Source organism: Wyeomyia smithii, chromosome 1, assembly GCF_029784165.1.
Source record: "Wyeomyia smithii strain HCP4-BCI-WySm-NY-G18 chromosome 1, ASM2978416v1, whole genome shotgun sequence".
NCBI classification, from domain to species: Eukaryota; Metazoa; Arthropoda; class Insecta; order Diptera; family Culicidae; genus Wyeomyia; species Wyeomyia smithii.
The window spans coordinates 47,810,099-47,832,195 of record NC_073694.1 but is presented as its reverse complement, the minus strand read 5'-3'; the positions used below and the strand labels follow the sequence as shown (position 1 = coordinate 47,832,195).

The 22,097-nt window shown below is 37.6% G+C and overlaps 1 protein-coding gene across 1 annotated transcript; it reads right to left on the bottom strand.

The window, feature by feature from the left end:
• Nucleotides 1-11,148: 11,148 nt before the first annotated feature.
• On the bottom strand, nt 11,149-11,860 carry LOC129733921 (peptidoglycan-recognition protein SC2-like). The gene has a single exon (XM_055695541.1). It carries the CDS (start codon nt 11,846-11,848, stop codon nt 11,282-11,284), a length of 567 nt encoding a protein of 188 aa, XP_055551516.1. The 5' UTR covers nt 11,849-11,860; the 3' UTR covers nt 11,149-11,281.
• Nucleotides 11,861-22,097: the final 10,237 nt, after the last annotated feature.

The following is a 22,097-nucleotide window of genomic DNA, read 5'->3' as shown; positions in this document are numbered from 1 at the left end:
GGAAGTGGGAAATCGAACCCAGACGCCATTTTGATGTTCATGTACCGGTTTCTAAAATACGGCTTGAATGGCCGAATGCCACCCATAATGAATATTTCGGAATCGAGGTGATGCCCTGAGGCCGGAAAACAAATCTAGAACCCGGTTTGAAATTCAAAGTGGCTGTCGGCTCCCGGCTTCTGTGAAACTGTCTCAAATGAAAAAAATACCACCAGTTTCAGAATAATGCTAAGAGACCTAAAATTGGCATTAAGACACAATTATGAAATCTATGGTTGCAACTTTCTACTCCTGGAAAATAGCATAAAATTACCGAATGGGTATTTTCGGAATCAGATAAATGCCCAGAGTCCGGAAATTGAACACGTCTGAGAAACGAAACACGAACGTTGATACTGGAGAGACAATAGTTAAAACCAATTAAAAATAATAATATTTTTATTGTCATTAAAAAAAATTTCACAAAATTTGATGTATTACCACGTAATTATCAAAGTAATGACAGTGCTGTTAACATTGAAAGCGCATGATCATATAACAACCCAATAAGTTTGATAAATTTGGGTCGATATTTTTATAATAGCTGTTTCATTACTATTCAGTTGAATATGTATTACAGTTTGTATACAGCTTTGATTTTGTGCTATTAGCGTCATACAGTTTCCCAAAAACAGGAAAAAACATTTTTTGTGATTTTTAGCTATTTTCTAAAGCATTCAAACAGTCACGTATTTCTATATAACTGACCCAAAGAGCAATATCCTAATATAATTCTAAAACACTGACATACTGGTCTCAAAATTTTCTCAACATTCATTCATAAAAAAGCGACGAAAAACAATTAAGTGGAAATAAAATGTGAATTTTGAGAGTATTGAGGAGAGAAACAGGTTGAGAAAGAGAGAGTGAGAGAGTATCCTAAATCAATTACCATGGAACGGAGTGAAATCGATCAATTTCAATAATATTTTCTAATTAACTCGCTTCATGTATATTTTTCCCGAAATGGTCTATGTTTAAAACAAGTACTGATATGTGCTCAAAGAAATCACTATGGCTAATGGTGAGGTTTCTATCGTTTACTTATGAAATAAATTCGAGAATTCTATGAGATAAATAGGGATGAAATTGATCACTTTTAAACTCCATACATTATATTGGAAATGTAATATTATTCGATATATTCAAGATAAATGATGACTTCTGAACTGAAAAATATCAATCACAGCTAGTTTGAAAACAAAAACCACAATAATTCAAGTTAAACTCTATTCATTTTGATTCACTAGATGAAGTCTAATGAATTTGCTCTCGTTTAATCATCGTTAGACCGATTGCATGTTGCACAAGGTCAAAAACAAGCTCTGGAATTAAATTTTTTGTAATTTCCTGCAAAATTATCAATATTACATTAAGGGTATGGAGTAACCGTTCATGAAAATTATATTTTTTGAGCTTTTATCAAACTATACTCACTTCTCCAAATTTATCGTAATTTACCCCTAATTGAGTTTACTTGAAGTAAATTCAGCATTATTTTTTGTTATTTTGAAGCTTGTTTGATCAAATTTGGTTGAGGTTTAACTGAGTTAGAAGAGTTTTTTTTTAAATATGTAAAACTGCACTGGGCATGCAAGGGTTATCTTTAACAGGCACGTGAAACTTGCAAAAGTTCTATTTTAGGACACGTTAACATTACCTAGTGTTGTAAGATCAGTATCTTTTGATTAGTATTTTTTATCACGAATTTTCAGGTGATCAATTTCACCCCACTGATTAATTTCACTCCATTCCACGGTACTATCATTTGCGATACCGCTTACCGTGCCACGCACATGCTTTTTAAGTTTTGTCTTCTCGAAAAAAGCCCCCACGCAAAACTCCAACCCAATCGTGCCATAGCCTCTTTTCCAGAGCAAGGTATAATCACAAAAATCGATGCAAGCTTCTGTTGCATAGACTGAAACAATTTATTTTCCCGACATTACTTTGTCACAATAAAGTGCTGATACTAGACACCTTGTTTTCTGTGCGAGAAACAACGATAATGGAAATGAGTAGTTAACAAAAACAGAATAGCATACAGTTTTCAAACCCTAGAAATAAAAAAACGGAAAATGACAGGACGAAAAATCGGAAAAATCCATTATTGCTTTCAAATTTCCAGTAAATTTTGTTTAATAAAATTAATGAAGCAAAAAACTTGAATCCAGACGGTGTTTTTTTTTTTATTCGCACGTATGGAGAATTGTGTATTGGCATTGAGTTTTAATATAAAAAAAATGTTTATGCCAATGTATGATTTCATGTTGTTTCCATAAAAAAATTTAGATCGAAGGCAGAAAGTCGATTAAAAAAAAAACAGACAACCAGAAGTCGCAAAAGATTGCACGGATCACCTCGTATAAAGTTCTATGGTGCATCAATATCGTATAGCTGTATGAACAACGTATGTGTTTCATCGCAAATGATGTTGTTTTGCAAACTTCTTGTGATTGACATACTCGTATAGCAATACAGATAAACACATATCGTGCCAGTTCAAACTCGTAGTAATTCCACAAAGTGATGATTATACGTATAAAGCAATAAACTCCCATATCACATTGTATTGCATATAAAATTAGTCGCAAAAGGCATCGTTTTGTAACACCGTAAACGACTGAATTTATGATAACTAGATGCCGCTAATGTTTGCACAGCTTACATCGCACAAAGTACTACGATAGATCATTACTTCAAATGACCAATTTCATCGTATATAACGTTGTTTTGCGGAATTCTTGCGATAAATAGATAATGAATCCGGATTGAAACACCAATTAACATCTCCAATGCAAACTCGCAATTAATGTACACATTGACGACTATGCGCGAAAATCGAAAACCATCCACATTACTACATCGTATCACACATAAATGTAGTCGCTACACGGAGTTGCTTCTTCTCAAAAACATGAGCCACGGAAAACATCTGCGAACAACTCGGATCAATTATGCACTACTTTACTTCATATCTTTGTTGAAAACTTACCTTTAATTGTTGTTGAAAACGGCAAAATCACTTAATTTTGTTCAAACAATTGACTCAGCTCATCGAGCGGCCATGACAGTTCAACCGAAATTTAAACAACGAACATTCCCGCATAAATTTACAAACTAACTCGCAATACGAAATCTAATTAGATTTATGCTGTACGATGTCTCGTGGTAATTTATGCGATGAAATTAGAAAGTTATTATCAAAACTAAGAGATTATCGACAGCGAGACCACGGAGGAGTGGAATGAATGCTGCTTGACAACCTAAGAGTTCAAGGTTCGAGTCCGGATGGATACCCAAATATTACACCGTGTGCCTACATGAAAAGAATGTTAGAAATTGAAGACTTACATTTGTAATTTACTATTCCTTTTAATACGAATAGCAAGGGATAAATAATATATAATAATTGCTACTGTTCACTATTTTTTTTATTGAAAGGAATAAGACATTTGGTTTAAAAAAAAAGTTCGATTTTGATAATTTGATAATTTCATAACGACAATTTTCGTGCATTTTTCCAACCCACAAATGAAACTTCATTCGCATTGGGCCCCAACTGTCCCGAAGTCCGATTGAGCTAAAATCTTTCATGGGGACTTTTTTCGAGGAGACGAAGTATTACAACCCTACTGCTAAACAAAATTCGAATGTCAAATATTTACCATACAATCCATTGGCACTCAAATCAATAGTTATGCAGGACCCCAATATTCAAATAACTGAATGGTTAAACGCAAAGCAACGACTGCAAGGTTGACGTAATACTACATGTTTCATTACTGGCATTGCACCAACACAATAACATTTATCCACTGATAGAATAATTCTATGGAAATAATGTGACGTCACTGAAAAGATTCAAACGGCATACATTTACGGTCATTTTGAAATTCAAGATGTTGATTTCCAGTTCCAGGGAAACTGCTAAAAATGGCCAAATACCAGCTTATATGAGTATTTTTCCTGGTGATATTCTTAGGCCGAAAATCAACCCCAGTTGCTGTTTTCAATCTATTGAGGGGCACATCCCAAGTAACACACAAAATATGTTGGAAAACAAGTTACAACGAAAGTAGTCATATAAGTGTACTACAAGCGCAATTGAAAACTTGTGTTATTATATTGTGTTTGGAGTTGTTTTTCATCAGTAATACAACCGCATTTCGAAAACTCGTTTTTGTTTTGTTTTGGAGATGTTTTTAATAACATGAGTTCAACAGTAACAATGACTATCCATATGTCTTTTCGTAAGACATTACACCATTTAATAACAACACTACGTACTGTAATGTGCTTTCCCTTAGGACATAAGTCGTAGCATTCAACACTCAACGTTAAATTACTTGATCAAATTAATATTTAAATAAACAAAGCGCTTGCAGTGTAATCAATATCACTTCAAATTTTGTTATCGTATATCTAACAACGTTTTCTTGTTTTGTTAGATTTTATGTCTAGATAACGTTGAAACTATGCGAAAACAGTTTTCATATTCAAGCGAAAGAAACAACTTATTTTGAAAGATTGAATATTACTTTTTGTCATCATTTTATAATCAATTAATACTGCCCCTGATAAAAACGATTGTCGATCTACTTGCATTGCGTAGACACAACACATTTGCGCATGCGCTGGTTAACAGTTGCCACAGCAACAGATTTGCGTATTGCCGTATTAGGACTCGAGATGTATTTTGCCACTACATTCTATCAAGTTGGCTTGCTTTCATGCAGTTATGTAAAACTTCATATAGGAGAACTGTTCCATTATTCATCTCAGCCCATTTATACAACATGAAAACATAATTGGAAAAAGTAAAAAAAAGCATATTTTCTAACTTAACCAATCTACTAATCCATGGAATGAATTCTTCTTAGTTCACTTTAGTTTTCTCATAAAGTAGAATTCTCCAAAATTTACTTCAAAGCTCTAAATTCGACATTATAGTCGGACATCTGCACTCGAAAACTAATTTCATTCAATCACCAACCTTAGAAAACAAAGTCCGCGCATAGCTCCATACAGCCACAACGAGATTCGTTCAGCAGCCAACCAAAGTTTTTTTTTATCATTAGCGGACTACTTTCTATTTTAATCACTAAACAAAATCACTTACTACACTAAGAGTACTTTAAGCTTTAAAATTTGTCACCTCAAATTTACAAAAACAAGCTTTAATTGGCAAATATTATTTTACAAATCCTAAATTTCAACTGTATGTATATTCATCTGTTTACACTGCGTTGAAGATAATAATCAAAAGTTGATAAATCAGTTTTGGTTAATATGAAAAACTCGTACCGAAAACGATAAATTATTCCGACATAATTGATATAAATCGACAAAACTGCAGTGGATACCTAGGTTACCAATTTTGCACATAAACAACCACATTTGATACCTTGGTAACCTACTACGACGTTTCGCGGCTTCATTCATGTAAGCGTATTTTGTTGATTTGTAAATAATTTCGTGAAAATTTGGTGTCCAATCCGTGCTTTCTTCGTGAAAATCGGCTTAATGAGATGAATACTGGAACAAACACCCTAGTATCGGTACTTGTTCTAAGTAGCCACCAATTTTTACGCTTTTCTGGTGATAGAGATGTCATGGAATACGTAATGTCAACTATTCTATACCAACGTGTGTTAGGTGTGGTACACAAATTACGTAATTTCATTGTTGAGCGGTAAAATTGATAAAAAGTTTCAATGACAAATTTACGCGAATAATGAACCAATTGCAAACCAACATGCGAGCATTCCTAGCACAGACGACGTGAATGAACACCATCCGTTCCCTGTGATATTCTCTGTATCGTACTAAAAATCTAGATTTGAGACCCCCTCCCCCCTATGTAACAATAAGTAAGGTTCGATATGGCTTCCCCTCCTAAAACGCTGAACAACCTTCATGCGTTACGTATTTTGTGACGACGCCTTACTTGGGATTATTTCCAAAGTAGTGTCGGATAAAGTTTTTTAACGGGCGGGGGGCCTAGCGTAGCTGGTAACATCTTCGCCAATCACGCTGGTGGCCTGTGTTCGAATCTCAACGCCGACATAGGTGTCGATGGTTGTGGGGTGGCGTGATCCACTCACAACCAATCGAACTGGTTTAGATTTAATCCTAGCCGACACCGTGAGAGTTTCTGAGGCGAAAACTTTGGGATCACGCCTGGGTGCAAATGTAATGTATTCGAGCTTAGGTACTGTTTATCCAGCTTCAAGTTATGATAATCAAATCCCTGAGCGATGAGTTTATAGATTGTAAAACATTTTGTATCTTCTCATGAATCCTACCAGATTTTCCAGTTTAAACTTGAAAGATATGCATTTTGGGAAATGTACATCTAAGCAATGACCCTAGAAATCTGTATTGTTACAAAATATTACCGCAGAAGAAAACATCCAAAAACAATTCAAATACGAAAAAGACATCCCAAAAATGACCGATTTAAATTCACTTCTCACAAACCACTCGGCAGGTCTCGTCAGCCAAATTGTGTTTTGGATTTATAAACGATGCCGAACATTTTGATACATTGCGCTTACGTAAATTTGCTTCAGAACATTGTTGAATTGACATATGAAAATATATTGGTGATATCTGTTTATATCAAAATATTTCTATTTTACCATTGGCTTAGTCGTTAACAACACAATACAATATTCTCAAAACCTCTAGAAAAGGCTCAACATTCCGTATTTTTGGACCTCCATATCAAAAAACCAATTTGGAAAACTTAAATGCACTTAAAAGGGGTGAAATTGCACCTAACCCAAAAACATACTTTTCCAGCTGTTTGAAAGTGAAAACTACGCGCACTTCTAAACCTCACAGTTAACAATTCTTTCGTAATACAAAACAATAATTGATGCCATTGATAGCTTCAGACTTCGAAGGATGCTGAGAGGTGAAGAAATACCAAAATAATGAAATTAGATTTTTGGCTTTATGATCTATGGGGGAACCACAGTGCAGTGGCGAAGCTAGACCGACAGAATATAGGCGAGAATAAAAAAAAAGTTTTTAACAATAATATGGGATAGTCTATCATAATTTTAGCATCTATGATGTAAAGAATTCGCGATCGCTCCCAAATGAAACGATGCAAGTGTTGTAACGAATCGCCCTATGTAGTTCTACGTCAGTCTTGTGGTAGTGACATTGCGCACAAGCCTTCTGTTATTTTTCACTAAAAGTAGTGCCCGCTGCAGCTACCGCTGCTGGTACCCGAAAAGATTAACTCTTTAATTAGGTATTTAATTTGTCCTCAAAAGGACAATTTGTTGTTTTATTTATTATCAGATAAGATACTGATCGCATCTCTGTGCTATCTCCGATTGTGGAAATAGGTTATTCTTTTTGATAACACAGTGAAATTCAAAGACCTACAGGCTTTAATTTCCATTATCCCAAAATCGTGTGTGTGTTTCACTGACGCTACTACCACTACCGTTGCTGATATCTACTGCAGCTGCTGCTGCTACGTAGTTAGGATCATCCTAGTGGCCATCCACTAGTCGAAAGATTGGTTCGAGTAGCAGGTTCTCATACAGGCCAAAGAGTGCATTCCGGGTTAACTAGGTATAAGGTGTTGAGGATAGCGAGCAATCAGAGGTCAAAATCTGCGTTTTAACAAGGCTTGACAATTTTCAATAGTACACTAGTTCTTATATTGAAATTACAATTTTCTAAATTTGGGCAGATGCGTAGATAATCGACTGCTACAAGAACGAAGGCAATTCGTTGGAAAATAAGCAACTTATAAGCATCATAAGCAACTTATAAGCAGCATTTTTCTCAAATTACCCTCCGTCTAGAGACGTTTCAGTTGTTTTCTCTTTTCAATTACGGCAAGACCGGTTACTCACCTTTTTCGGAAGGTTGTTCTGCAAGAGCAAAGCGGTTTAGATTTGGCAAGCGTGTTGGATACGTTGAGTTCAAATGCAAGTTTTCGTGTAAAGGCAGAAGTTCCCCCTGGCGCCGTTTTCCCTGTAAGAATGTTCGAGCTGTCGTAGAAGTCAAAGACGTTCACTAGATTGATGTCCGAGGAGTTCATTAGACAGCATGGGTGTTTGGGAACGGCCCAAATGTGCCGATGTTCGAGTTTTGTCATCTTTGAGTTTGTTTGTTTATTGTCTTATATACGGGAACGATACACCATTGAATATCGGGCTGTAAGATAGACGAGCGGCGAATTCATTAGTATTAAAAAAAATATCGTAGTCCATATGCACATGTAACTAAACCGTAAACCTGTTGTGCAACCTGTCCGTTGGCTCCCGATACCACTGGGATCGGAGGTGAACTGTAAACTCATGTAAACCGCTCGGCTGCGCCGGTATCGTTTGACGTAACTTAGTTAGTAGTTGGTAGACAAGGACGAATTTTACGCGCAGCTGGAGCGTGTGTACGACCACTGCCCAAAACATGTCATCGAGGATTTCAACGCTCAGGTCGGCCAGAAGGAGAAATACAAACCGTTGATTGGAGGTTTCAGCGCGCACCAGCGGACCAACGAGGCCCATGCCTGAGACTCATCGACTTTGCCGCTTTCAAGAACATGGCCGTGCGTAGCACCTGCTTCCTGAGGTCACCACATCAGACGGAAACACAAATCGATCACGCCCAAAACTCTCCGTTTTTAACATCATTCGGTACCGACGCCCGCTCCGGTTAGATCTCGCGTGACTGAAGCAACCTAACGTCACCGAAAACTACTTCATTCGCTCGAAGCTACGCTGCCGGAAAAGGACCAGCTGGAGGAAGGTCCTCTAGAGGACTGTTGGAACAATTAAAACAGCCATCAACAGCGTTGGGGAGAACGTCATCGGGCATGTGGGACGAACCCAACGAAAGGAGTGGTTCGACGACGACACCGACAGAAGAAGATGCAGTGAACCCAAATTTTCCAGGAGAAGAAGCGCCGTCTGGAGGAGGAGGAGTTTGCAGAGCTGGAACAGCTGCATCATTCTCAGAAAACGCGAAAGTTCTACCAGAAACTCCACGCATCCCGCAGAGGCTTTGTGCCGCGAGCAGAAATGTGCTGGGATAAAGGTGGTAGTATTCTGACGGACGATCGTGAGGTGACCGAGAGGTGGAAGCAGCACTTCGACGAACACCTGAATGGTGCCCAGGCAGGAGACCATGGCGGCGGAGAAAGCGATCCCGCCGGTGCGACAAATGTAGAAGACATGCCAGCCCCAACGATAGGCGAAGTTAAGGATGCCATCAAGCAGCTGAAAAACAATAAATCGGGTGAGAAGGACGGCCTCGGAGCGGAGCTTATTAAGATGGGCCCGGAGAAGCTGGTCACCTGTTTCACCGGCTGATTGCAAGAATTTGGTATACAGAACAGCTACCGGAGGAGTGGAAGGATGGGGTTATCTGCCCTATCTATAAAAAAGCGACAAATTGGACTGTGGGAACTATCGTGCGATCACCGTCCTGAATGCCGCCTACAAAGTGCTGTCCCAAATCATTTTCCGCCGCCTCTCACCCCTAGCCAACAGATTTGTGGGAAGTTATCAGGCTGGCTTCGTGGAAGGACGGTCTACGACGAACCAAATCTTTACCATACGGCAGATCCTCCAGAAATTCCGTGAATACAGAACCCCCATACACCACCCACGACTTTAAAGCCGCGTATGACACTATCAACCAAAAAGAGCTATGGAAGGTCATGGACGGCTTTCCGGGGGAAGCTGATTAAACTGCTAAAGTCTACGGTTGATGGTACGCAGTGCTGTGTGCGGATTTCGGTTGTATTGTCGGGTCCATTTGAATCCCGCAGGGGGCTTCGACAGGGTGATGGTCTCTCCTACCTGTTATTCAACATTGCGCTACAGGGTGTAATGAATCGAGCGGACATCAACACGCGGGGTACGATTTTCAACAAATACAATCAATTTGTTTACTTTGCTGATGATATGGACATTGTCGGCAGAACAACTGCGACGGTGGCAGAACAGTACACCAGACTAAAACGGGAAGCAGCGAGGATTGGGTTGCAGATAAATACGTCGAAAACGAAGTATATGCTAGCAGGCGGAACCGAAGCCGACCTACAACGCCTAGGCAGTGGCATTACGATCGACGGAGATGAGTTCGAGGTAGTCGATGAGTTTGTCTATCTTGGCTCACTGGTTACAGAGGACAATGATACCAGCCGAGAGATCCGGCGGCGTATTATCAGCGGAAGTCTTGCCTACTATAGGCTCCTCAAGCAATTGCTTGATCTAACAGACTGAGCCTCCGTACGAAGTGTAACCTGTTGTGAAATTGATTTCCGGTCTCTGGGCATTATCCCGAATCCGGAAATACTCATATTTATTGGTATTCGATAATTTTTAGTTCTCTTCCAGAGATTGAAAGTCGCCATTTTTCAATTGAAAATTACTTCTTTGGTCGTTTTTGGGTCTCTGCATATCATCCCGATCACGAAACGACTCATATGAGGTGGCATTTGGTCAATTTTGGCTGTTTACCGGAAACCGGAAGTCACCATCTTGAATTTCAAAGTGGCGTCTGAAGTTGGTTTCCGGTCTCTGGGCGTTATCCCGATACAGGAAATACTCATATTGGATGATATTCGGCAAAATTTGGTTCTTTTCCAGAAACCGGAAGTCACCATTTTGGATTCAAAAATGGCCTCTGTGGTCGTTTTCAGCTTTCTGGACATCGTTAAAACGCTCCATGGAAACAGATCGTAGCTGGTTGTATACAAGCCTGAGGAGTAAGATACTACACTTCGTGTCTCCATCCTTGCATGCAAACCGCTCACATCGACTTGTTTTTGCAAAAGGCATTGCATCCGTATAGTGATAACGCTGTTGCAATCATGCTAGGCAAATCGAAAATGATGAATCTGGTGCTAAGCGTAACAGATAGAGGACTAATTACAGGGGTTGTTCCTGAAAGTGACGAATGAATTCTTCAGGCTAGGATGAGAAATGCAAATAAGACATTGTTAAGACCAGTTGCGAAACTAGCTTTTGAATATCCATCGTAATGACAATACTGAATGTTTTAAAGAGAAGCTAGATTTTTTTGTGAATTCATTTTTATTATAAAATAGATATAATTAAATCTTTTAATTAATCTTTGCTTCCGTAATTCCCATTGAATGTTCTGAATCAATAAAACCTTTTGTCGTTCAACATGAAAGAAGGATAACTGAGTTTATTTATAAGTTCAACTGAACAGTTTAGAACTTTATTTTCACAAAATCCTAAACATTAGGATTGAACCGAGGCCAGCTGCGAATTTCATTGAAGAAAGCGTTTCCTGGGCAGGCTGTGGCCGTGGCTTGACGATGACCGATAAGCCAATAGGATCCACTAATATGTCCGAGAGACACACCGCATGAAATCAGCTGTTGAGCGGCGTTACGAGCGGCAGCATTTGGAATGACATTCGTGAAGGTTCCCATTACGCACATACCAACGGAACGATCATTGTATCCTGGAGCGTGGGCACCCTGGCGACCCCAGCCGCGACCTTCGTAGGCGGCACCGTTTTCACCGATGCACCAATTGTAGCCAATATCGGACCATCCGTTGCCGTTCATGTGCCAATTTTGGATGTTACGCATCTGTTGGGCACAAGCGGCATCCGTGGTGCAGTGAGCTCCAGCGGTATGATGCATCACGACCCATGGTGCCGGACGATTCGGGAGTTGGGGCGTGTTGGCCGCACGAGCTCCCCAACCGGCACGGTTGATAATCCGTGGACACTGGGCCGAAACGGCAGCCAGAGAGGCTAACGTTATGGCAAGCACTGCAGCGAATTTATTCATCTTACGCACTTGTAGTTTCTGGTCAAACTGAGTTCGCAATTCCGGGTTGTTCCTCATTTATAGTAGAAACGCATGAAAGATAAAATGCTACTCACCAATCATTGTTTTCTCCAACGATTTGAGCTTATCTATCACTGATACGCATGTTAGTTGTTGTTTAAACTTGTTCCGATCTGGTTTATAATTATCGCCCTTAAGAGTCTGTCTACCGCACTGGGAGGTTGGACTAAACGATGCGTGGGCCTGCGTCAAGAGGTAGAAATAATTCTCATATCAATTACGAGAGCCAATAAAACGATAAGCCACAAGCAACATGTGTATAGACATGTATTTGCCCAGCGCTATCGTGACCCTTGTAGTCATATGTACAAAAATGTAACATCTGGATGTTGTACGCGTGATCCATCTTCATAGCAAGCAAATCACTGTGGGTTATAACGCACCCCAAAAATGATAAAAAACTCGTTGCAGGATATCCCTTTAATTTGATGAATTGCCTAGAATTGTTATTGTAAGACAAACCAGTTCCAACCCACTGTGAAACATAGTCAAGCATAGCTTGATCGTTATGTGTCTATTTTGGCTTGACGGAAAGTCCACCGTTTTGTGATTTTGTTTTCCAACCTTCGTGGTAAATTAGTAAAATACCTGACTTGACCTTCCACGATTTGATCAAAATTTTCAACATGTCAAAAACAGAACGGGTTCTAATCTGGTTTGTAATTTATCAAGCACCTAGCTATTTGAATTAACAATCGATGTTGGCATCCAACGTCCCATTTCAAAATCAGAATAGGTTGAATGAATTTACTCTCGGCTCTGATTCCTAGCAACGAGAAGGAATGACAGAGTTCCGTTTCTCGAATTATCTACCTTTCTTGTTTGTAACAATATGTAGCTTCACTATAGCATTCACCTGTAACGCTATAAGCTTTGCTCTACGAGTTTAACACACCTGTCTATATTCCATACTTGCTGACTAGGCTTGGCCTAGGTCCGAATAAACGAGTGGCACCGTACGCCATCCGGACTTTGTTGGCACGTTGGCACACGTGCCGCGACTGTGAATCACGTCCCGCCACCTGTTCCTTGGAAGATGGAATGCATCCGACGACTTCAAGGATGCTCTTATTTTCTCGTAACTGAAAGGTATTGACTACCAGCTGCCTGCCAGCCGTCAACCTGCCAGACACCTTCCCAGTTGAGTAGCATCTGCTCGAAATTGAAAATAAATCCAATTGTTATACCGAACCGGATAGAAACAACATTACTAGGAAACGAAATTCTTGATCGTCTCGTTCCGTAGTTATCGTTTCCTTGATAGCGCGCCCGCCGGTAGCAGGGCGGGAATGGAAAGTGAAAATTCGAAACATGTATCGACAGATATTCACGTGAGCCTGTTGAACGTAATTGCCGGTGCTCGAATTGGTCACGTGTGAGAAGGTTTAGTGCGTCCAGCATTTTCCAATTACTAAAGACGTAGAAACAGAAGGAAAAATCATGAAAGATGTGACCTACATTATGTAGTCATCAATTTAATGTATGTTAAACTAAGTAAAAGGAGTTAAGCTAAAGATAACTATCAATATCATCGTCAAAAGTCGTGTCCAAGTCCATTTAAGAATCCGTTTTAAAATAAATATAAAAATTCCTATTCGTGTATTCATTATTAAAATTTATATTTGAATCCATATTAAAATTTGTAACCAAGTCCGTTTCGAAATCCGTTTCAAAATCCATATTGATATCCGTATATAAATCCGTTTCAAAATTTATGGCCAAATCTGTATCCAAACCCTTTTGAGCATCCGTATCAAAATTTATTTTAAAACCCACATCAAAATCTGTAACAAAATCTGTATCAAAATCCCTATTGAAATGCGTCTATAAATCCTTATTGGTCCGTATATGTTCCATTATCCGTCATCCTTTCTAGACGTCTCGGGATGGACATGCAAAATACTTTTTCAAATGTACCCTGTTCATTAGCCAAAATACCTCAACACTTCAACTTATTCTAGACATCGAAAAACAAAAACACGAAAATTCATTATTTTACTACCTACCAAGGTAGAATCCCCTCTTAAAATTACAGACTTCTGTTTGCTCATGACTGGATTTTATTCATCCAGTCATCATCATCTGTTATTCTTTGATTTGTATCTTATATAAATAAACCCGATACGAACAATTTCCCATGATCTTGCTCCTTAGAGCACTAATGGAGTGCATTAAGAATTTTTGACAATCAAATTTCGTTTAGTGAAGGCAAAAAGTCTCGAAAAAAGACTCCATGCAAAATTTGAGATCAATCGGGCGACGGAAATGGCTATGTAAAAATAACACCCGATTTCTATGTTTTGTGTATTTCTAAGACATTTGACATCGAATAAAATTTGACTTTGAAAGTTTCGTGAATCTGTGCCTGTGCATTTTTTTTTCTACTCCTGCAAGGGAACTTTTTTCGAGAAGACAAAATTGTGAAAACTTTCGTCGCTTCTGCTTTTTGACTTTGAAAATAATTATCAGTTTGTTTTCGGAAATTATTAAATCGTGTTTCGTTGTTTTGATGATTTTTCATTAATCCGAATCATTGAACCATGGTCTCAGTCTTTTCTCGTATAAGACTTTTGTCCAAATTATAATCCAAATTAAAATAAAATCTAAATTAAAAAAAAAAATCGCCGCTTTTTAAGTTTTCTTTTTACCGGTCTTCTCTCACACAAAATCCAAACAAAATAAACCATTACGTTTTAACTTTTCTTTGTAATTTTCCTTACTTCACGGAGAACCAAATACAATTTTCGATTTTATCACCGTGCTGGATCGAAACCCGTACAGTATCGAAATCCGTACACCTTGACGTTTTTTTTTCAGTTTTAAGCATTATAAAAATGAAAATTCATATGATAGTTACATGTACATATCCGTTGAGCTGTTGGCCTTCTGTTAAATTAACCTATGCACCAGTAGGCCATGATATAAAAATATTAAAAATGAAAAATCAATCGTGTATCGGTTTCAGTAGTCATTTCGTTGTATCGTTAGAGAATTTACTAAGGAAACGTTCCTGAGATAAAAACGATTTTCAAGTGGGATATGAGTGTTTTACTCTGTGAATCTTTTTAAAATTGATGGAAAAGGTAAGTTTTTGTCATTTTCGAGCTGTTTATTGTCTGGTAAATAGTGTAAATTGTATTTATTCAACAAAAACTGTGCCGTACGGATTTTGATTCTTGTTATTTGCTTGAATCGAAATCCGTACAGCGTGTGTATCACGCATATATTGTTGAACTTTCTTCTTGTTTTCAGCTTATAATAGAAGAAAACAAGTATAAATATACGGCAAACAATTTCGAACGAGCTGTGACTGAGGTGCGCAAGGGAAAGTCGTACCGGGAAGCTTCGAGAGGTTCCGGCGTTCCGGTTACTACGAAACGCTACGAAAATTGCACTATTTCAGCTAACATATAAAATTAGAAACTTTTGGAACCAAATGATCCTCAAAATATATTTATTCGTTAATTCAAAGATAAATTATAAATAAAAGATTGTCATTTTTGTAATTCTATAACGATCCGGATTTTGATTTATTGTTGTAAGGACTTTGATCCAGTCTATATCGCGTGTGTGCGGATTTCGATTCAAGAGTGTACGGGTTTTGATTCAGACAAAAAAGTGTCATTTTCACTCATGCTTTTTGCTTCACGGGCTAGTTTTATGAACTCAATTCATTTGAATAATTTTCTGGGGCTACCAAGTGTCATACCAGTTGCAATCATTTGTTTCATAATTTTGAGAAAAAGGAACCGTGAAATACGTACACTAAGGTCGCTTTTTACGCGGTTTTTTACGCGGATTCCGGAATTTACGCGGTTTTTTTACAAGGATTCCTGAATTAACGCGGTTTCTTTTTTACGCGGATTCCGGAATTTACGCGGTTTTTTACACTGTTTTTTTACGCGGCATGTATCCCCCGTGTAAAAAGCGACTTTAGTGTATTTCATTGACTTTGGAGCAAAAATTATGTGTTATTCGAGCAGTTGAGAAATAAAATCTGTTAACAGCTCAAATTGCCCTACAGTTTGGTGCTCATAGAACGTGAATTTAATAATTATAAAATCTAGCGCTTCCACAATTTCACATAAACAAGCATTAGACTCTCCTGACTATGGTAAAGAATGGGCAGTACAAATCATACTGATATTGCATGTATAATTGCCGTGAGAAAGCTCGCGGAAATGCTATGAAGACAAATATTATGAACTAAGTTTTTTTTTGTCTATTCATTTGTATCTTGAACCAATGCTCCATTGAACTATGAAAGTGCATCATTCTACTCAAAATATCATAAATTTCAATTGAATCCATCATTTTTTTATTGTTTAACTAAATTCACAGTTTCGACAAATTCACGTTGAAATTTTTTATGATCGTGACAAAATCGAAATAGCACTGTATCTACTTCCCGAATCCCGGGAAACTAGAATCCGTCGGGAAATAGACGATCTAATCTGTATTAAAATAATATCAAAATCCGTTCTAGAATTCATGGCAGAATTTACATCCTTATCCTTTTCTGTATCCGTATCAAAATTAAAATCTGTATCAAAATTCTTATTGTAATCTCTATCAGAATCCGCGACAAAATCCATATTGAAATCCGTATCCATATCCGTAATCAAATCCGTGATAAAATCATCAGAAACCAGTATTATTATTCGCATCAAAATTAATATTAAAATCCATGTTAATAATCGAATAACTAATTGCAAGGATGAAAATTATCACTCGTGTTCATTTGTTTCGCAAGCCGATAGCTCATTCAATAGGCACAATTCTGAACTACTTTGTATGACGAATTTTAAGTCCTCAAGTAGTACTACAACATTGTCGAAAAGAGTATTACTGGTACTCAAACATCGCAGCTGTGAGAGGACATTCTGGCAAATTATAGCGATAATTATCACGATCGCGATCGCGATAATTTTCTTAAATCTGCTCTCACGGTATTTGATTTCAAGCAATACAATCTCCGACAAAGTTGTAGTAGGGGACTTCAAGTTCGTCATACACAGTTATTCAAAAATGTCCATCTCGAATGAGCTTTCACTTGCGAAAAAAAAACGAGCGTGAGTGATAATTTTCATCCTTGACTGTTTGGGTCAAAATTCGTTTAGAAATTCGCAACAAAATCTGTGGAAAATCCGTATTAAAATCGATATTAAAATCCGCCCAAATCCATTTGAAAATTTGGATAACAATCCGCATCAGTCCATACTCGTTTCAGAATCCGTATCAAAATTCATAGCAAAAGTCGTGTCAACAGACGTATTAAAATGCCAATCGAAATCAGTACTAAAATCCATATTAACATCCGTATCAAAAACCATATTAAAACCCATGCTAAAACCCACGACGAAATTCGTATTAAAATATGTATCAGAATCCATATTCAAGAGCGTGACAAAATCTTTATTAATATCCTTGTTAAAATCCATATCGATATACTTATCAAACTCCTTATTGAAATCCATTATAATTCGTATTCGAATTCGTATCAAAGCAAAGCCTTGGTGCTCAATCCCGAATCGAAACTTGACCTTCTGTTTATTATATACAGACTTCGCAGCCAACTGTTCAATGTACATGACAGTTGCGGGGCTAGCGCTACGATCCTACTGACACCAACAGTCTCTCCTGAGCCGGGACTCGAACCTACGATGACTGGCTTGTTAGGCCAGCATCGTACCTCAAGACCAGCTGGATGGTTCGTATCAAAGACCATACTAAAATCCCGCTTGAAATCCCTCATAATATTCATCAAAAACCCGTATTGAAATTAGTATAAAATCAGACGCAAAATCCGTATTACATTGGAGTCCATACAAAAATCTATATCCAAATTCGTTTCAGAATCCGTATCAAAATTTGTAACAAAATCCATATTAAAATCCGTCTTAAAATCCGAACAATACTTCTAGAACTCATATCAAAATCCAAATTAAAATACATGAATATCCATGAGAACATGCGTATTAAAAATCGTAGCAAAATTCGTATCCTAAGAATTTCTGTATCCTGTATCCGTCTATATTAATATGCGTGTTGAAACTCCAAATTCGAATCAAAATTCATACTAAAATCCTTATCAAAACACGTGACAAAATTCGTTCCGCACTAGAAAAAGGATCAAAATCAGTATATAAATCCGTATCAAAATCACAAGGTTGAAAAATTGGTCTGAAGTATTATACGGAACCAAAAAAGTATTATACGGAACCGTTGTTTCCCACATGTTTCCCGTGAATCCTAATCTCCTGAGTGCCGTTTCGATTTTATCACGGTCAAAAAAACAATTTCTGGTCAATCTAGCGAGACTGTGGATTCGAGGAACCACAGCTTCGTTCACCACAGTTTCGTAGAATTCACGGGCGGATATTTTTTTTTGACCGTGATAAAATCGAAACAGCAATGTATTGGTATCAAAAATCATGAAATTAGTCAGTTGACATCAATCCTTTTTGAGTTCATCTGCCTAGTTGTACTTGAAATGGCCACTCTGGCGCAGGTTCCAGTGGGGCTCTATAGGGCCACGAGCATGTTATCTCAGCCATTCCATAAGTATGTCAAAATTCATGAGAATACTCCAGGAGTTGATTCTTCTCCATATTGAGCCGATCCGACGAATTGACTCCGGAATGGCCACTAAGCTTGCCCGCGGGGCCTTACATAACCAAAAACATGTTTCACAAAAACCTCGGCAATATGTATTCTAAAATTCGTGGTTCCTGGAGAAGTTTCCTGAATTTTTACATACATATGGCTAGGGTTTGTATTCAATCATGACCCAAAATTAATGAAAATCAACTTTTGGAGTGATACCAATATTGTTCGGTTTCAAAGACAATCGTACTTATTTGCTTCACCGGAACAAGGTCCATAAGATTTAGATTTACAAAAACCAGATGTGGCCCCAGGTTCTTGTTGATCCCGGATGCTGAAAATAAAACAATTTTTCAATTTTCTGAGTGGCCAAAATCCAAAATTTTTTTTTTAATTTTGTCCAAGTTATAATCCAAATTAAAATAAAATACAAATTAAAAAATCGCCGCTTCTTAATTTTCTTTTCCGGTCTTTTCCCAAAAAAAATCCAAACTTAATAAACCATTACGTTTTAACTTTCCTTTGCAATTTTCCTTACTTCCAGGAAAATCAAATTTTTACTTCCAGAATCCTGGGAACTGGAAACCATCGGGGAATGGTCGATCTAATCTGTATTGAAATTCATATCAAAATCCGTTCTAGAATCCATGGCAAAATCCGCATCCAAATCCTTTCCTGCATCCGTATCAAAATACCTTTTAAAAAGCGTGACAAAGTCGGTATTGAAAGCCATATTTGAGAGGCCAAAATCCAAAATCAGTCTAGAATTGAAATCAGTTAGAAGCATTTCATTGAGCTGGGTATCCGGGTACCCTGCCGAATGGTTATGTGGTAAAACAATTCCAGAAAAAATCGTTTCTCAGGGCGTTTAGGTCTAGGTTGATTTTATTCAACAAATTATATCTAAACCTAAGAGAGAAATACTTCTGTTTTCCAATTGTTCTCCCTATCATTCTCTAGCTTTTCAATTTTTGGTTTTGTTTTTGGCACGTATAGACACCATGAGAGGAAACTTTATCGCTACTTATTTTGTCGCCCACTTATTTCTCTACCATGCTGCCGTCGTTGCTTCTTTTACGGGTAACAAATATTAGCAGTTTATTCCGGCGAAGGAATATCAAGAAAATACCCTATTTCAGACTACGCTACAGAAGGCTGCTTCGGATGCCTGGCTGTCTAAGGGAATGGAATTTTGTGATTATACCTACTTAATTCTGTGAAGGTTACACGATTGAGCTGGAATTTTCATGGGTTCTTTTGTCTAGGAGACAAAACATTTGATACCTACGAAATTGTGAAAAGTCGATTCCTATTGCCAACATACTGTTTATGTCATGCGATGCAAATAACAATTCGCAGGTTGTTTTTCAATTGGCCATTGACTGAACTACGCAACTGTTTATTTAAAAGTGCGTTGCACGGTAAGTGGTATCGCTATACAGTAACTATACGCTAACTTGGAGAATTCCCAGTTGAAAAGACAACAAACGTCAAATAACTAAACGAACGGGGGGCATGTGGATTTGGAACGAAAACTGGAAAATTAAAGTTTTTCTAATCGAGCATATTTGAAAAACAAAAACAATAATATAACTGATAAATGTATTCGCTATATAAAATCAAAGTTTAAAAGCTTTATTTGAGAGATAAGTTTGTAGTTGTGGCTTCTCTATTCGGTGATCAACTTGAGAACGAAAGCCTTTTATGAAGTTGTCGCGAAGCAGCCTTATCCATCGAACTCCCTCTCGGCGATGAGATGATATCTCAGTTAGCGAGATGATTTCAATAACTGGGAAGTGCTCGTCGCCCAGTTAGCGAACAGTTGCTGTAGTAAGAAAACCTGTAATCTTTTACGTTGATCCTTCCTATTTATCTCTACTATCTCTACTACAATGCACTCCTTATTAAGAGTGAGTGATGTGAGTGCGTCAAATAAATTTACTTCATAATAGTCTCTGATTTACTCTCTCGTAGATATTCACAAAATTTACAATTTTATTGATTTGATCTTTTATTTATTGACCTAGAAATTATTTTTTGGGCTCTCCCTTGGGTTAAAAAAATGACAGACATTTTCAAATAACAATTCTCACGTAACTTCTCAAAAGAACCTAAGTAATATTGAGAGACTCTTTTGGTTTACTTTTTCTTTGATTAATAACTAAGTTATTTTTACATTTTTAATAATACCTTTTGCATACAAACCTAGGCATTATTATAATCTTTTGATTTTGACAATATGTTGTTGTAAACTTATTATTATGACTGTAGTTACTGTAATAAAGTGAGAAAGCTTATTGTTACTTAGGGCCTTTTAAAAAGTTTAACGACAATTTTTTGATGAAAATTGATATAAGAGAAAATGTAGCATCTCGAGATTGATATTACTTCGGGGTGATAGGTGTTTTTTACCTAATTTTTTTCGAGGAACATGAAACTGTCAAATTTAAAATAAATTTGCCTGCATTTGCCAAAAAATGCAAATTCGCTTTTAAAATACAAAAATAACACTGGACGTCAAAATGAAAAGAAGTGCATTCCAAAAGCCCAAACCGGGAAAAATTTTAAATTACAGCTATTCAACCATTCTTATGAATTTTGGTGTCCCTAGCCAATACCAAAACGCATCCACTTACGTAAGAGTGTCGTATAGAAGTTCCTCGCCGGGTTCGTTGCTTTAACGTTACACGCAAAAGTTGAAGTCTTGTACAATCATTGTGTCTTCCCGATTCGCACAAATGTGGCACAGAAATCGCACAATAAATGTGTGAAACGCATAACGCAACAGTTGTACTGCGAATACATTGACATAGAATGAAATCAGAATATATATCATATACCGACACTTTATTTCTCACGTCGAGTGTATTAGTGACTGCTACTCATGGAGCAGTGCAAGCAGCGAACAACAACTTGTGAACTCACTAGATTTATACAGCTATAATACTCGATCGATTTATCTCGATGGATTTGGTACGAAACCAAATTCTGTTCACAACATTTTGCAATCAACGCTAGCTTCACCGAACACCCTCCATTCGACAAAGCCACAAAAGCGTTGCTGATTTTTTATGGCAACACTTGTAAATTGTGAATAATTATTATTTGTCATTCTGTGCACGCGCTTTTTTCTCAAGCGACGAGAGAAATTTCTCTCTCGCTCGTAGAATTTCCATGTATGTGCGAAAAGACTAGACACGTCACATACAATTTGCAGGTTGCTCTTTCGCTTCTCTTTCGGTTCGGATTGCGACGCGCAAGGCGATATCTCGTTGCTTCACGCAATGAGCGAGACACCCGTGCTGTAGGGTATAACTGCCTTTAAAGGACCACTTAGTAGCGTAGCTGCAAATTTTGCAAGAAAAAGTGTAAATATCTAAACTGAATTAAGTATTTCATTATGTATAAACATGAAGTAACATGTTTATCATCTGTTCTGCATGAAAAACAACTAGATAATACCTCTATTTTCTTATAACAAAAGTAATAAATCATCGTTTCAATTTCCTTTAATGGGCCACCGTTTTCTTATTTGGACCATAACAGGTCTAAATAATACATCTCTTTGACCGTAGCTGCCGCT

Excerpts from the sequence above, each read along its gene's own strand:
- LOC129733921 (XM_055695541.1), bottom strand. The coding sequence starts at position 11,848 with ATGAATAAATTCGCTGCAGTGCTTGCCATAACGTTAGCCTCTCTGGCT.